Source organism: Oxyura jamaicensis, chromosome 4, assembly GCF_011077185.1.
Source record: "Oxyura jamaicensis isolate SHBP4307 breed ruddy duck chromosome 4, BPBGC_Ojam_1.0, whole genome shotgun sequence".
NCBI classification, from domain to species: Eukaryota; Metazoa; Chordata; class Aves; order Anseriformes; family Anatidae; genus Oxyura; species Oxyura jamaicensis.
The window spans coordinates 44,332,319-44,349,752 of record NC_048896.1 but is presented as its reverse complement, the minus strand read 5'-3'; the positions used below and the strand labels follow the sequence as shown (position 1 = coordinate 44,349,752).

The 17,434-nt window shown below is 48.4% G+C and overlaps 1 protein-coding gene across 1 annotated transcript in view; it reads right to left on the bottom strand.

The window, feature by feature from the left end:
* ELOVL6 (ELOVL fatty acid elongase 6) overlaps positions 1-13,471 on the bottom strand; it is a 66,532-nt gene extending 53,061 nt beyond the window's left edge. Inside the window, exon 1 of the mRNA XM_035323743.1 lies at positions 13,172-13,471. Within this exon, the coding sequence (XP_035179634.1) occupies positions 13,172-13,260 (89 nt within the window). The 5' untranslated portion in view covers positions 13,261-13,471. The remainder of the gene's footprint in view (positions 1-13,171) is intronic.
* Positions 13,472-17,434: the final 3,963 nt, after the last annotated feature.

Below are 17,434 nucleotides of genomic sequence, written 5' to 3'. Positions count from 1 at the left end.
TCCTACCAGCCTTTGACTCCCTGTGCAGTGATGGCAGAAGCAGGACTGCAGGGCCCTGCCGTCCCGTCTCCACTGTGCTCCTCAGCCATGCCCTGGGACGGCTCCTGCACTGCTCAGTCCGGAATTGCTTTCAGATGGGGACAGCATCACAGCAGGGGACAATTTCCCAGCCATCCCGCAGATGCATGGGCTTCAGCCCTTTCATTTTGTTGCTGTTACTCGCTTGCGGGTGAGCAATATTAACATTCATCTCCAAACGCTCATACCTCCCACCACAGTCAGACGCAAACACAAACACCCTGATCACACAGTGTCTGGGGCACAGCCCTGGTAGCAGTGATAAAAATCAGCACATCAGGGAACAAGAGGGAAAAAGGCAGCGCGAGCGTGAGTCAGCAGGCGGGCAGGCGAGCCTCTTCTGAAGGCACTGCAGACACAGTCGGTGTGTGCAGTCACAGCACCATAGTGCCCCAATAATCCCAGCGACACGTCGCCCCTTCTGCTGTGTTATCTTCCTGCTGCTTTGCGGAAGGCTTTGCTGCAGATTTCTTCCATCACCTCCTGTGGTCTAGGAAAAAAGAAATCTATACCATGTTCAGAGATGGGAAGACGAGTGAGGAGATGGGGTAACACAGAGGACGACGGCTGTGCCGCTGTGTCACTCGTCACCACAAAGACTGCCGGTTTTCAGAATTATCCCCTTGGCTTTGTGGGCCATAAAATGCTCCACTGAGCCTGTTTACAAATGAGTCTGTGCTCTGGCTCGTCCTCTGTGTGTCCCTGCAGAACAAGTCACTCAGGCCCCCAGCCTGGCCCTCTCCCCTCTTCAGCACCATGCTTGCTGGCTGCAGCTGCCGAAGGCAGCAAGTGGGAAGAGATGGCGAGAGATGAGGCCAGGAAGTTTTGCAAAAGTCACTGGGTTTCAACTCACCAGCAAACTTATCGCCAGTTTTTCCTATCTAAATAGTGGTTTTCTGGCACATTGACTCTAATTAACTCACATTTGTGTATTTTCTGATACCCTGAAGAGGATACTTGCTTTCCAAAACAGTATTTATAAGGCATGAACTATTTAATACCTGCTTAGCACATATCCATAAGCTTTGAAATGCCTCCTCTGAGCCAACACCCAGACTTGATCTCTTTCCCCTTTCTGCTCTCAAAGGCTTTGCCTAGCCTGTGGCCGTGACTCCTGAGCATGGCTGGAGGCAACCTGGGTCCCTGTGCAATCACCAAGTGGTTCAAAACAGAGAGGGGTTGGTTGACTCTGGAAGAGGAGCACTTGTGCACGGAGGATTGCACACAAGCCAGCTCTAGCCCATGTCCCCAGGAAACAAGCCCTCAGCAGTTTAACCTTTGTGGATTTCCAGTGATCCTCCATGTATCTCCACCTACTCCATACCCATCTCTGTCATGTGCTGTCCCTCCTCTCCATCCCTAGTCCTGCAGAAAGCCTGTGGGACTTCAAAGCTAATGCCAACACTACAACGTGAGCCCCCACTGACTTGAAAGATTCCCAAACGCCAATTCTAATAGTGAGGGTCCTTCCAAGCCTGCAGCTCTCTGAAGGGGTGCCTTCCCCCCTCTATGAATGAATCAGGCCGAGCAGGTCAGTCTGGGGAGCAGGCCGCAGGGCATCATCATGGCAGACTGCAAGAGCCAGCTAGAGAGGATGTTCTCCTCACTCACAACTTAGAGCTTCTGTCCCAATTTGGGCAGCTAGAGACCATCAAGACTGTGTGTGTGCAACACGTTGGGTGCATGAGCCACATGCGTGCTTCCGTGGTACTAAACACCAGAGGACATCTCCACATCGTGCTCTCTGTGGGGCTTCTTTTGTGAAGGCTGTACTGGCAGCCTCCAGGAAAGCCAGCTGGAGCAGTCGGTTGGTTTATTGCCTCCATCAGTCCTTTTCACTGCTCCACAGTAAGTCACAGCCTGAGGAGAGGCTGTGTCAGGTGGCCCTGGCCACCTGACTGCAGCCACGATTGCATGGCATGATTAGTTCAGCAAGAGTACAGCCCCGGGAAGCTCCTCCAGTGCCAGCAAACACTGCCAAGGCAACCCACCTTGACACCAGCTCCTTGTGCAAGATGCGTGACAGGGAGGCTTTTGTTGCCTCACAGGCTGGCTGACATTCAAGGGGCAGCATTTGATCCAGCGGCGAAGGAAAACACACCAAAATTAGTATGAAGTGCTTCAGCCTACTATATGCGCCACGGGGGGCTCTCCAAAGTGCTGGAAATCAAAGCCTTGATTTCCTTTAATGTCACATAGGATTTTGGAGCTAAGAAGAGACACCTCAGCTCAAAGTCAGTGGAACTGGTCTACCTCGCCTGGTGAGATTTCAGGTTGCAATGGCTTTGAGCAGCCCTCAAAGCAGCACTGGTAGTGGTGCCGAAACACCACTCCTATCATTAGAGATGTTACCTAGCTGTCTGTCATTAAGGCATCTAACTCACCTTGGATGTGACTGCAGGATACAGTCTAGACCTTAGTAAAGGGCAAAAGGATACTAAAATACAGTAACTCTCCACAGTAACACAATGAATACAACAAGTGTCGCTATTTTAACAGCACAGGATTGACCTGAAATTCCACCAAGACTCATCCTTGAAAATATAAGCAAGGCAAATGGGCTAAGGATGTCTGACGCCAAATTCAAGTCCCTTCTAAAACAGATGAACTAGTTTAATGGAACCAGACCTACTATTTGCTGGTAATAAATTTGTGTTGTAACTAATAAGGTCACCAAGACAAGGCCTGTCAAGCCAATAGGATGGAACATAATTGTAAAAGAAAAGTGAAGGTAAGATATTTGAGGTCTGTTGTGAGCCTCCCTCAGTCGCATATGCCACTTAAACTGATGCAATTCAAAACTGCTCACCTTACTGACAAGAGTTCACCACGATAAAGCCAAGGACCACCCTCAGTAACTTGTGTACCTTGCATGTCCACTGGCATTTCACCAGGGAAGACGCTCCACGGCACTGCAACGGCTGAAGTCACGCGGACTGCTAAGGCAAGAAAAGCTCTTGGAAAGCCTGAGATGGAAATCTGCGCTCCCAGCTACACTGTCAATACATGAGAAATGCTAACAGATCCTTTTTTCTTGCCCTAGTCTGTTTTTCTTCTCGGTCAAGGGCACACTACTGCAGATGACACAGGGAAGAGCTCTGCTTGTTCACCATGCAGTAAAATGATGTTGGCTGTTATAATTACAATTTCTCCCTGGACTGCCCATTTTATCAGCCTGGTGTGCATTTTTACTAAATGTAGACACAATCTCTTTTCTCTTCATGTTCTTCTAGCGTCTTTTCCTATTATTCCACTTACAGTAATGACTATTTAAAGATATGTACATTGTCACGATCATTTTACATACCAGCTGTTATATTACATTTATCCAACATACACAAATTTAGGATCTCTCCCTCTCTTACATTAAAGCCAACAGAGGTTTTACTACAAACTTTATTCAGGACTTTTCCAGCTAGTTGCTGGAATGTGGCTTGTAAAAGAGAGGTGCCTTTCATAATGAAATATGAGGCAGGCTGAGCAAAGCCACAAACAAGCAGGCTTCTTCTTTTGGTATTGATCTATTCCAGAAGTCAAGGACCAAGCAACTCCATCAGAAGGTAGCAAACCTGGACAGTGCCTTGGACAAAGGGCATCTCAGTTAGCATCAGGTACCTAGAAATGTGGCAGCATGAAGGCAGTATGATTGGCATCAACTGCCAACACAAGCAAGATTAAAAACAATAATATATTTAACTCCACGGTATTTACAGAGCTCTGAAACAACAAATAATGATTTAGCAAAACAAACTGATGGTGTGTGTACACAGAGCCATTGCAAAAGGGAATGTCACTCCCAGACAGTTCTGGCATGAGTGGTACCAAAAATAGTATTTTTTTTTTATCATGCATGAGGTCCAAAAAAGGGTATTTAAGCACAGAGTTGACCAAGAGACAAAAGGTTGAACCAGGTCAGTATCTTGCTTTAGATGGTGGACAACAGCTGTACCTCATGAAGATAACTGCCTCTTGAATAACTTTTTTCATCAGGGGTCCACAATCAATGTTGTGTACCCAAATCAGTGGTTAGCTTAACACGACCTTGTGGTTTCAGCTTCTAACTAGGAAATGTGGTGAAATCACCAGCTGTCAATCCAAGGGGCAATGAAGAAACACAAAGTGAGGAATCTGAACCTAAGGTGTCCACAGATTTCTCTGCTAACAACAACGCGTCTCTTGGTTGTGACCTGCAAAGATGTGAAAAAAGAGCTGGATAGTCAGCCCCTGCAGGGAGAGCAAAAAGGAAGAAAGCCCAAGGCTTTCAGCTGCCCGGGTATGTCGTATGCTCAAAACCACAAAACTCCCATTAATGTTTACAGAAGTCCTGCATTCAGCAGATGCACGAGGGAACAGGAGACCTAGAGGGAAAATTCCCAATTAAAGCTAAAAGGAAAACTACAGAAGAAAGAAGCCAGACTTTGTAAAGATTTGTTAATAAAACCACTATCTGAATGGGACAGTGCAACAACTTCGGCATCCCGCTTTTGTTTATACCAAGGGGATTTTATTACCATCTTAAGTACCTCTTAACAGCTGTAAATGAGAAAGAAAAAAAAGAAAAGGAAAAAGAAATCCAGACATTTTTATTACCCAGAGGAACAGACTCCTCAGTAATACCATCCTGGTGTTTTTACTGACATGAATTTGGCCCATTGTTTCTTTCTCTTAAAATGTTCATTGGAAACCCCTAGGATTGTTCTTTCTAGGTGTATCTATTTGACTGAAGGCTCAATACGTAAAGGGCAAATATTCATCCTCAATAACGCTCAGGACTGACCACAGATTTCATGCCCAGGGGAAACTGAGGCCATCAGATATCATAATCAATGCATTCAACTTGAGCTCATGATCGTGGATGATGGTCAATTCATTTTTCACTCCATTTGCAGGCTTCATAGGCTGGAACTAATTACTAGCAAATTTTAAAAATTCTATTTAAAAGTTACCATCAGAAGATGTTCAATAGTCTGAAGTTTTATAGGACTATCTGAAGGACAATTCCTTCCATAAATTTGCAATTAAGAATGGTCTGTACTTCTGCAGTTTAATCCCATGATAACAATAAACTGCCTTCCCTCCGATATTAGCTCAGCTCTTCTTACTCCTTGGTTACCACGATCAAGGAGACAAACTTTGCCCCACAACCCTGCCAAGAATGGAGCATTCTTCACTGCTAGGACAAGTGTAAAGCTGCATAGTATTAGTGTAAAACAGTCATGGTTTCTGAATTCTTGTCATGTAATTACTCATATGGGTCTTACCACCTCAGGACCTCTTTGTGAGATAGTTAAAAAAAAAAAAATGAATGAAAATAATAATAATAATAATTTAATAATTTTGAACATCCCCAGAAAGGAATTGCTCCCCATTTCACAGCTGAGGAGCTGAGGCACAAAGAGCAAAGAGATGACAGAAGTGCCTGACTTCCACTGAAACCACGGGACTGAGGCACATTCCAAAGCACTGTTCCTGGGTAAGGGATGCCTGGCTTGTGCAAGATGACTACAGCTATGCTCAGTTTGAAGCCGGCTTCTCCGTGTCCTCAGAGATGCACTGAGCATGCCTCACTGCCCTGCATGCTGCTTTGTGCACAAACCACAACATATCCTCTGCAAAGCCCCAAGATCCCTGGTGTGAGGCAAACCGCTGACTTGTGTTATCTCCTCCTCTTCCCCACTCCAAACAGCAGCCCTCCCCACAGAAGGTCAAAGTTTGCTTGGCAGGTCCAAGATCTGCCCATCATTTCATCACTTCTCAGCAGTCTGTTCTGCAACACCTTGGACACCTCTGCGGCCAGATTGACGTCAGATTGCTTTTGGAGTCCTTTCACCATGCTCCTGGTCCATAACTAAGCCTTATGGCAATCAAAAGGTAAGACTGCTGTCCCCACAAGAGTCAACAAGGGCTGAAACTGAAGATTTGCAATGGGGCACATTACAAGAGGCACAGGGAAAAGCAGTATCATGTGGCACTTTTACTTGGGATCAGAAAGCAATGTGTGTTACCACTTTGGCCAAGCTCCCAACTGGAGTAATACTTTCTTCCTTGAATTAGACTGGGTGCAATCACCCATGCCACCACCCATCCTGCTGCTGGCTGGGATGCCACTAACCTGCCTGTCTCTGCACCGGCATCCCGTGGCAAGCCCAGGGGATGTTACGCTGTGACATGAACGTATGAGAGTGAGGACAGCAGGACCTGACTGAAGCTTCCCAGCACTGCTGGGATGTGCGCTAGGCACTGCGTTGGTACAGAATAAACGCAAAATCTTTCTGCTCTGGCTCAAGACAAGACTGAATTGGGCTGACAAAACTGCAAGAAAAAAAGCATTGAGTAGCAGTACATGGGTAATGTGGTTGCTCTAATGGCTCACATGTTGATAGCCTGAGTCATTAAAGACTTTGTTTTACATTTCAGCCAATGCCAATTTACATTTTAAAATAATGTATTTTAACCTCTGCTAATTTCCATTAAAAAAGCATCTAAACTCCCTCTTGATTCAGCTTTCAAAATAGTGTTTTCTGTCATCTTGCCTTGTGGGCCCCCAGCAGACCCTGTACTACAAAATCACTCTCAAAGCTGCAGAAACTTCCATATGCACTCGTAAAGTTTACCCCCGCAGCAAAAAGAGAAATCCCAGCTCTGCACCTCCTGCACGTTGACAAAGCCTGAAGCAGAGGGGTCTCTGTGTTCACTGCCAGTCTGTCCCACTTACCCATATCCCTAAGGCAGCAGGGAAAGCAGCCTGCCGGTGCTAACACACTCACAAAAAGAGAAGCACTACAGTTCTTCCCTTACAAAACTTCCACCGCCCCTTTTTAATTTCTGTACTTATTGCGAAGAGTCAGCAGATCACAGTCAGCTGAGAAGGGCTTGGGAGACACTTGAGCAAGGGGCAGAAACTACAGACATAAAGCATGAAAAGTTGCAAAGCATCCCTTTATCCCCGGTACTACTACAGGCTGCCATGGAGAAGACTCCAAAGGCAGAGCATCCATTTGTGAGTTCAGTAACTGGCCAGACCTCGCTCTGCTGAGACTAGCAGGCACGCGACCAGGCTTTAGTTTTTAAGGAGCAATAGATGCTTTGGACACAACGCTGACTGTGTTTTCAACACTTCAGTCTGGGAGGAGGCCAGTTATATTAGGTGCAGTAGCAAATGGAGCAATCAAGAGTCCTAGCCATGCAATGAGTTACACGCAGCAATCTCCTGCTTAACCCGAGCCCCAGAGGTCAGAAGGCAATGTCTACTAGTACGGAGTACTGCAAGGTAGTCTCCGTCTCATAAAAACTAACAGTAGAAAAGCACGAACCAACCTAAACTACAGCAGCACATGACCAATGTATGACTGGAGAAGGAAAGTCAGGAAAGGGATGCTGTTGCAATGTCTGGAAAGAGCCCAAAGGCATGGACACACAACAGTAAGAGCAGAACTGCCAACAGCAGGTCACCTGCATTCACGTGAACTGCTGTCTTCTCAAAGTGGAAGGATAACCGGGCTAAGCAAGGGCTTTGTGCTCCCACTGCATTTGCCTGGGGCGCAGAAGGACCCGTGGAAGCTGACATCAGCTTGTGCCTTTGCCCATCCTTGTGAAGCTACAACTTGGTAGAGTCTCGCACCAATGTGCAGGGTGCCTCCTCCTACCAACTCTGCATGAATTTTAACAGCAAAGGCCAAAGGCTGGTTCTTTCTGTCTGGCCAAAGGTTGGTCGGTCTGTCTGTCTGTCTCCACAAGGGTGGCTGTATGTGCAAGCCAACAGAAATATCCATAAAGGTGCAAACAGTCTCTTCCACAGGGAGAAATTCTCCACGTTACGTCAGGGCTAAGACATTTAGAGGAGATAGGGAGGACTCTGCATCTCAGTCCCAGGGGAGATCAGCTTCTTCCTGCTGATCACCCACAAAAAGTACCCTCACTCGCAGGACTCTTGACACCATTTGCTGTCTCTGGTGCCAAAATGTATGCCTAGTTGAGGATGCCAGTTGCATTTTCAAAAATGCCAAAGTAATTCAGCATCCTATATCTCTTCCTTTATGAAAGTGTTCCTAAATGTTCATATTCACTTTTGAAAATGATGACATTCTCCTAAATTACTTCATGCTGGCCATTCTTACAAGTTTGTTACTCCCACGAGCACACACTGTTTCACACACAAAGTAGAAGAGATGTTTTCAATCCCAGAGGCTTAAAAATTCACGAAGCCACACGACAAGAGACTTACTCAAACTCCAGGGACAGGGTGAGTGAGTGAACGGCCACAGCCTACGTTTCAGTGGCAGACTGAATCCAGAGGACAGCAACATATTTATCTTGAGGATGACATTTTGGTGCTGCCATCCCTTTGGCTTTTTTTTTTTTCCTCTCCAAGTAAACACACAGAAAATACCGGATCATCTGAACTCTGAAATGACGTGTACCGCTACTCCCCACTGGCTCCGTCCTTGTGCTTTCAGGGCGGCAGAGCACTGTGATACTGCACTACATTGGCCTTTTGCTCAGGAAGGAATGGAGGAAACATGAAGGAGCAGGTGTTCTCCAATTCCTGTGGCATCCATGCTGCTCTGTACTGCAAGGAGGACCCTTAGAAATCTTTCAGCCTGTCAGCTTTATAGCCAGTTTGCACGTAAGAACAGCAAACAGCCCCTCTGGGCACTGCAATAAATGTAAAGGTGGGTTATATTCTGAGGCTGACTGCATTTGCTCAAGTAAAACAGCCTCCATGGTCAGGAGCAGCTGATCATCTGCCCTTTGCGTCCTCGCTGTGGCACATAAGAGAAGGACATGGTGACTGCAGCATCCCTCTGTATCCTCCCCTGGCATTTAGAAAGCACTCAGGGAAAAAAAAAAAAAAAAAAAAAAAAAAAGTAATTTACATCAGGTTTTGGCTGCCACACATGTATGCCTGGAGAGAGACAGGCACAGCCTTTCATTCTCGATTTTTGCATGAGGCAAGAGTAGCTTAAGTGGATGAGAGAAGCTTGTTCTGCATTTAGGAAACAAACCTGTCCAGAATGATGGTGCCTACGTGAATTATTAAAAGGCAAACACATCTTCAAATCCAAATTAGCTGACCCTCTGCTCTTCCACATCTATTTTCAGTCTTGACTGGAAAGAGAATTACAACAACACATGAATTTCTCCCAGAATCAGAGGCACTCACTGACTCTTGCCAAACGAAAGTTTCAGACATCAAGAGGTTAAAAACAACTACTGCACTAGGGTGTGAGGTTTTTTAAATACACAAATATTTATACTAATTTAAGACTCACAGAGTTAATTTCACAGTCCTGTTTGAGTTGCCAGTGCTTTAAAAAAAATAATAATAAATAAACACAAAAAAACTACTGGCTTTTCACAGTGCTTCACTCTTTCCCAAAGGTTCATTAACAAAAACAGGCACTTTCTGTAGCTCAGCCCCACAGCATCCTTGGGGAACAGCCAAACAGGGCTTTCATCTTGCTCCTGCTCTTCTGCTCCTGCTGCCACCTGAGAGCACGCTGCTGGCTGCCAAGGGTTAAAGGAAGAGGAGAGAAAAGGGAAAGGGAGCACCCGGCATCTCGAGGGCACCAAGTGCTCGGCATCTCCAGGGCACCAAGCGCTCGGGACAGCATCCCCAGGGCTCTGCCGCAGCCGGCGGAGCAGCAGCAGAGGAAAAGTTTCTGTGATTTTCGGCAAGCCCTCGTGTGACGTCACCTCGGCCAGATAATCTCGGCGCAGTCAGCACAGGCCTCCTGCCTCCCCATTGGCGAGCCCCTCGTCAGCAGACATCTGAAGATAATTATTATTGGCCAGGCAATTATAACAGGAACAACTGTCACCCGGCACCCATACCCCGACCTGGTGCTCTGCAGCGCGACGCGGGAGGACCCCAGCGCTCACGGCTCCCGCCACCCGCTTTCTGCCACCACCGGCCGCTTCTTGCCACTTCACAGCCTGCAGCTGGGAGCTGGGACCGCGACGCTGCCAGCCCGATCGCTGTATACCCACCCAAGCCGTGAATTTCCTGCAAAAATAATAATTTATTTATTCCCAAGAAGCGAGGGGCTGGAACTGCATTCCCCCTCATGCGGTAGTTTATTAAAAAAATAAATAAAAATCCATCTGCAGATGATTTGCTTCATCCCTCTTTGAAGAAGTTTGGGAGGAGGTGCTGGGAGAGTTTGATTTGAGAATTTGTTTTAAGCAGTTATTTTAATAAATGCCTGACTTAATCCTGATCTTACTGAAATCACAACTCCCACAAGGCGAGTGCGATAAGATCAGCGATGTGCTGTACCTTCCATTAAGAGCTATCTATCTGATGGCACTGCAAGCAGACGCAGGTAAACAGACTCCCCACAACACGAAGTGTAAGGAGCTCGATGGGAGTAAACAGACCCATCAGATCTTTAGCCTCCTCAAAACCGGTCACCACTCGCTTGGGGAAGAGAAGCAACTTGTGGTGCCTACCCTGAGAGAACAGCAAGTGGCAGGGCCGTCCCTGCAGCCTCTGGCATCGCTCCTCAACTCCTGCCTCCACACCAGGGACAGGCAGGGGGACAGGCACATGCCAAGGTGAGCACTGAGGGAGGCACAAAACCCATCTGCTTCTAAGCACTGGGGCATGGGTTGTCCCTTTTCCCTCAGTGCCAGAACAGCAGCCTGTTTTCAGCATTGCTGATTTAGGCCCAGGCCCTAAAGAGGTCCCTACACGATACACACTGCAGGTTGAGGGCCTCTATGAAGTGGAAGGAGAACACATGGATCCAAGCAAGGAGGATCTCATTTACTGCTACGAGACCTCTCCGCCATCAGAGACGCCACATTCATGCCGGCCTCAGAGAGAACAGTTCCAGAGGAAGATGTGGGAGTGAGGAAACCACCCCTGGCACAAGGGCGTGCTGAAGAAAGCTCACGTACCAGCCATCGGTGGCATATCTGGTATGCAGGATGTTTATTTGCCCCAGTAAGCCAAGGAGCTCAGAGCAGGCTGGATGGAGGCAAAGGAGGTTCAGCCTTGGCTGACGAGAAGCAGCCATTTCATTCCTTGCACCATAATCCACCCAGACCAACCCCGCTGGTACCTAGGGACACGCTGCTATCCCCAGGCTTCGCGTTCAAGCTTTTCCAGCTCTTGGCTTGCTCAGATATAATTAAAAGGGCTTGTGAGTATTTAAGCAGCCCAGAACCCAGAGGGTACATAAAGGGATTCATGTCCTGCCTAAATCTGGGCTATGTCTTCACATGTGATGTGGTCACGCTCCGAAGATGCTCCTCAAAATTCAGAAGACACATTCAACACCTAGGGCCACTTTGTCACTCCTACCATGCTACAGACCTTTTTTTTGGGAGGCTTTGTAAGATATCAAGAATTTTTTCTATGACATAAGCAAAATAACAAATGCCACACCTATAGAATTTTTTTACCTCCATGTTAGGGTGATGCATTGCATTCTAATTTAAATGACTATTACAGTACAAAATCTTGCCACACTATTCTTTGAAGTTAGACCACCTAGTCCATCTTCGAGTCCAAAGAGCAAACAACTGTGTTTATTTCTATAAATTACTACTTAGGAACCTCGTCTTATGTTAATGATGCATACATTAAAGTTATGCCTACAAAGCCAAGAAGCCAAGGACTGCCACTGATGCCAGTGCAGGCAAACATACAGTGTCATCCTGAGACTATGCAGAAAAGCCTTCTTGTTGGCCCTTAGCCACTGCATGTTACCAGTTAGTTTTCCCCAATAATATCAGCTGCTGGAACAGGACCTGTTCCACTGAGCGATTAAGTTTCCTTAAGATAAAAACGCACAATTTAACTTGAAACTTGGAAGAAGCTTCACCTGCATTTTCAGGAAAAGCATGCTATGACAGAGACCTCAATGGGCACAGCACCACATCACTTGCAGAAACGTTCCAGGGCCACAGGCAGGTTGCTCTTCTTTACTTTCAGGTGAATGAAACATACTAATTCACTGGTTCCCTTACAGAAGGCAAAACTAGACTGCAAAGCATGTGTGCACAGACCGTCGTGCCTCTTTGGCTGTACAGCAGAAACGCAAAGCTGATGGTCTCTTCCTTTGAACCTGGAAAGTGGGAGCCCTGCGTTATTGGAGTCCCAGCTGGCTAACCTCTGCAGCAAACAAGACAGTGAGGGAGGCTTTAATAGCGCTGCTTAGCATTTATATAGTGCTCGAAGTCCTCCAGGCCCTCTGCAAACACTACCTAAGTCATCAAAGCGCCCCAGGAGGGCATTTCAGCATTATTACCCCCGTGGTCTCTCCCACCTGGGGAAACTGAGGCCCAGGAGAGATTATGTAATTTTCTCAAGGTCACATAATGAGGTGCAGGAAAGCCCGAAGATGACACGGGAGTCCTGGTTCCTAGTTGTGTTCTTTAATCTAAGCTGCATCTCTCGTGGGTTATTACCCAGCTAATACACATGCTCAGGTATCACCCCCTCCAACCTCTTTTACCCGTTTGCCGTAGTCCAGAACCAGTTTTCTCCCAGCACACGGACAAACTGGGAAGCATCCAACACTCCCAGCCCACGCACATCTAGGTGCCCTCATTCCTCCCAAAACACCAGCGAGGCTGGGTACCCCTCACCACCTACTGAGCTCACCTGCGGGCCAATGGAGCACTTTGGTGGCCATTCCCTTTAGCTTACCCTCAAAAAATCCAAACCACCCTACTGAAATAAGGGCAGGATGCCCTCAAGTCCCCTCCTGGGACCCTCCGGGGACATGGGAGCTCTGTGCCCACGGTGAGGTGCCAGGTCCCCGGTGCGGGGGGTGACAGCGGGAGGCAGGGCTGTGTCCATCTGCAAGTGTCCGTCAGTCCGTCTGCCACCCCGACCCCCCCCCCCCCGCAGGGAAAGTTAATGGGGGCTGGCTGCAAATGAAGTTTGATGAGGGGCTGGGGGGAGAGGGGATGGAGAGGAGGAGGAGAGGGGATGGAGAGGAGGATGACGGTGAGGATGAGGAGGCAGGGGGAGGCCGGCACACCGCCACCGCGTGCCCGCCAGGGTCGGGGCAGGTTAGCGGCGGCCGCGGGGCCGCGCACGGCGCCTCGGGGCCGCGCGGCGCGCCCGCTCCCCACTCACCAGTTCTCCTGCATCCACTGGATGGCCTCATGCTCGTTGAACTGCTTCTCGAATTCGTATTCCTGCAAAGTCAACACGGACATGTTCATTGGCCCGGTGGCTGCGCAGCCGCTCCCCGCGCCGAAATGCTGCCTCCTCCTGCCTCCTCCTCGGGAGCCGGGCCCCCGCCGGGGAGCCCCCGCCTCTGGCCTGGCCCGCCCCGCCTCAGCGGTACCCCGGCTTTGGCATGGCACGGCACGGCTCGGCGCGGCTCGGCTCGGCGCGGCTCCGCGCCTCTCCGCCCGGGCCCGCCGGTCTCCTCCTCTTCTGCAGCCGCCGCGCAGCGCCCGGGGGCGGCGCGGTCTTAGTGCCCGCCCGCCGCCACCACAGACACCGCCCGGGACGCCCGCCCCCCGCCGCCGGCACCCCCGAACCCCTAGCCCAAATAGCCGGGGAGACGGCGAGACACCCCCTCACACCCCCGCCCAAACAGCGAGACACCTCCTCACCCCCCTACCCAAACCGCGAGGCACCCCCTCAGCCCCCACCCCACCCTGAAATCAAAAAGCACGGGATGAGGTTAAGCAGTACGTGCCCCCCAACCCCAACCCCCCAAATAATAAAAAAAAGCTCCCCAGAATAAAATCCTGACCTGCCCTTCTTGCATCTCCATTCAACATGCACCTGCTCTGCAAGGGAAGGCATTGCCCCTGGGGTGGGCAATGTCCTGCGGGCCCCCAGCCCTGCTTTTGGATGCTATCAGGTCAATGGGGCCCGTGGAGTGTGGACTCTCACCTCAGACCCTAAGTGCAGAGCCATCTCCAACTCAGCTCCTCGTAGGGCACGCAATGTGTTTATGTGTCCTTAATTTTCCTCATAGGGCATGCAATGTGTCAATTTTGTTTTTCCTGCCTCATCTGCCACATGCTGGTGTCTCCAGTTGAGCCCCTCCAGCACCCTGGGCATGTTTTACTCTAAGAGTTGGGCTAAAATAGCGGTCCCCACTGGAACCCGCTGGGTTTGCAGTCTGAAGGCAGAAGGACTGCAGCCTTCCTGCCCAGAAAAGCAGGCATAAATGCGCAGAGCCAGCACAGCTCAGCACACTCTTGACTCTTGTGGATTTCACTTCTCATTGACATGGAAGTGTGTAACATCACCCAAGCCCAGAGAGAAAAAATGAGTTGGAGCCCTCAGGTTGTGGGATATCAACAGCTAACCGGTTTGATGTTCAGGATGTTTGCATTTTGACTATCATGCTTGTAAGTCTTTTTTTTTGATATTCCCCCCCCCCCCCCCCCCCCGACAATTAGAACTCTTCTTTCCTAATGTGGACTGCATTTATCACATCATCATCTGACCTGGGTTTTAAACAAAACACACAACTCAGACTGAAGCAGCAAGGCGGTGCTAAATTATTATTTGTTACTGCTGCACCCAGAGGCCCTCGATGAACCAAGGTCCAGCAGTCCTGTCCTCAAAGAGATTATTGTCTGTACAGGCATGACGAAGGGGGAATTCTTGTTTTCCAGACAGAGAAGGGAAGCTCAGAGAGCTGGAGGAATTTTCAGGACAGCTTCATATCAGCTTTCCACAGCCACCGAACTGGCTGTTGGAGCGGGGTTTGGGTAAAGCTGCCTTTGCTTGCACTCCTGCTCTAAACGACCTGCCCCTAAAGGAGCACATTGGTCTTCCAGATGTCCACCAGCAGGCAGCTTCAGTGGACAGGGAGGGAAGAAGGAGAAAGACATCTCCAGGGCAGCCATGGACAACATTTTGTGGATGTTTGGAAGCACAGGGTGAAGCGATTCTCCAGCTGCAATGCTCGGGCTCTGAGACTGCTCCTTGCCATCATGGTGGAGGAGAAATGCCACCTCCTGCTGAACAGTGGGGTGGCAGCACCCTCATCACAGCATGTGCCTGTGCTTACTCCAAGGGCGGGCACCACGAAAGGCTGCAGGTGATATTACTCATGCGTCTGAATAATATTTTTAATAGAGATATGTGGAGAAGTTCATTTATGATACAACAAATGCTGCTGTACGTTAACTCTCTTTTGTCAAGAATCATGGAATCATGGAATCACAGAATGCTTTGGGTTGGAGGGGACCATAAGGATCATCTAGCTGCAATCTCCTACCTTGGGCAGGAGCACCTTACATCAGACCAGGCTTTCTGGGCTGCAAGCACACATTGTTGAGCTTCTCATCAAGCAACACCCCCAAGTCTTTCTCAGAGATGCTCCCAAACCATGCCCAGCCTGTACTTGTGCTTGAGATTGCTCCAGCCCAGATGCAGGACCTTGCCGTTGGCCTTGTTGAACCTCATGAGGTTTGCACAGGCCTACCTCTCAAGCCTGCCCAGTTCCCTCTGGCTGGCATCCCTTCCTTCCAGCTTGTTGACTTCACCACACAGCTTGGTGTCATCGGCCAACTTGTTGAGGGTGCACTTGATCTCACTGCCCATGTCACCAACAAAGATGTTAAACAGCACTAGTCCCAAAACCGACCTCTGAGGAACACCACTCATCACCAGTCTCCACTTGTACATTGAGCCACTAACTGCAAAAATTTGAGTGTAACCATCCAGCCAATTCCTTACCCACCAAGAGATCCATCCATCAAAACCATGTGCCTTCAGTTTAGAGACAAGGATATTGTGCAGGACAGTGCACAATACCTGGACTTTGCACAGGTCCAGGTAGCTGATGTCAGTTTCACTTCCCCTATCCACCAATGCTGTAACCCAGTTGCAGAAGGCCACCAGATTTGTCAGGCCTGATCTGCCCTTTGTGAAGCCATGCTGGCTGTCACCAGTCACCTCTTTGTTTTCCATGTGCCTTAGCATGGTTTCCAGGAGGATCTGCTCCATCATATTGCCAGGCACAGAGGTGAGACTGACTGGCCTGTAGCTCCCCAGGTCTTCCTATTTTTTTTTTTTTTTCCTGTTTAAAAATAGGGGTTATGCTTCCCCCTCTTCCAGTCAGTGGGAACTTCACCAGACTGCCACAACTTCTTAAACACGATGGACAGTATCTTAGCAACTTCACCTGCCAGTTCCCTCAGGACCCATGGATTCATCTCATCAGGTCTCATGGACTTGTGCACCTTCAGGTTCCTTAGATGGAGTGACTCTTAAACAAGCAAATCTGGACCCCAGCTTTGAGAGAATATTTGAGTATTATGTAAACTTATTCCTATGAGCAGCAAAATATGTTTCTTTTGTCTAAAAGATGGAGTTGTTACAGCAAATTCATACCCTTTCTTTTAGCAAGCTTAAACTCACATTTTATAATCAGACAGGCAATCTGGATGAATATATCCATAGGATGTAACAAACCCTCCTGATTTCTTGCAAAACCTTGTCTAATAATTCTTGAGCTAAGCCTATTTATTATTTGTTGTTGTTGTTGCTGTTTACTTTGTGAGACAGCAACTGTGCCATACTTCTCCTTTCTGCCCAAAATAACTCCCCATACAGGTCCTTTAAGTCATTTACGAGGAAAATATATTTCCACATTTACAGCAGAAGGGCTTATTCTGAAAAAAGTGATTAAACGGGACTGAGTTTCTGGAGTTACCAGAAATTTTAATTTGAGAAAAAAAATATATCAATATCCCCTTTTTGCAAGTCCAAAATATTTTGCTTTAGAAACTTCAGTGGCTTAATGACTTATCCCATCTGATTATTACATGAGTATCTGTTGGGTTGAAGTTGATGGTTTGGGGTTTCTCCCCCAAGAAAACAGTTGTTCAACAGAATTACCCTGTATGCAAAGTTTCCAGAGTGCATCAATGACTTCAGCAACCCCAAAGTGTAAGATTAGCCAGAAGCTTTGAGTGAAACCTGCTCCCTTGCCAAAGGTTTCCCAAAGTCCATGTAAGAGCTGGCAAGATGTAACAGAGCTAAGCTGAAGGCTGTAATGCGCCTGCAATTTCTGCCTGGAAGGAGCATCTCCAGGACACCAGCTGCTGTCTAGGCTTGGCAGAGGATCTGTGTGGTGTTTGAGGCTCATTCAGGAGCACTGACATTCAAGTCCTGGCAGTGCTGGAAAATCAGCTGCTGCCATTTCAGGAAACAGAGCCACAAAATGCCAAACTCCACTGAGATTCAGAAGAGTCTCAAAAGCACAGCAGGGATTTCTTCAGGTTTGCCATAGCTCACAGGACTTCTACTTAGGTCAAGCAATCTGCAGTGAATCCTTCTTCCCTTGGTGTCCTAGTCCCATATGGGCTACCTGAGAGATCCTCCTACCACATGGCTATCTGGAAGTTAACACCTCAGCTC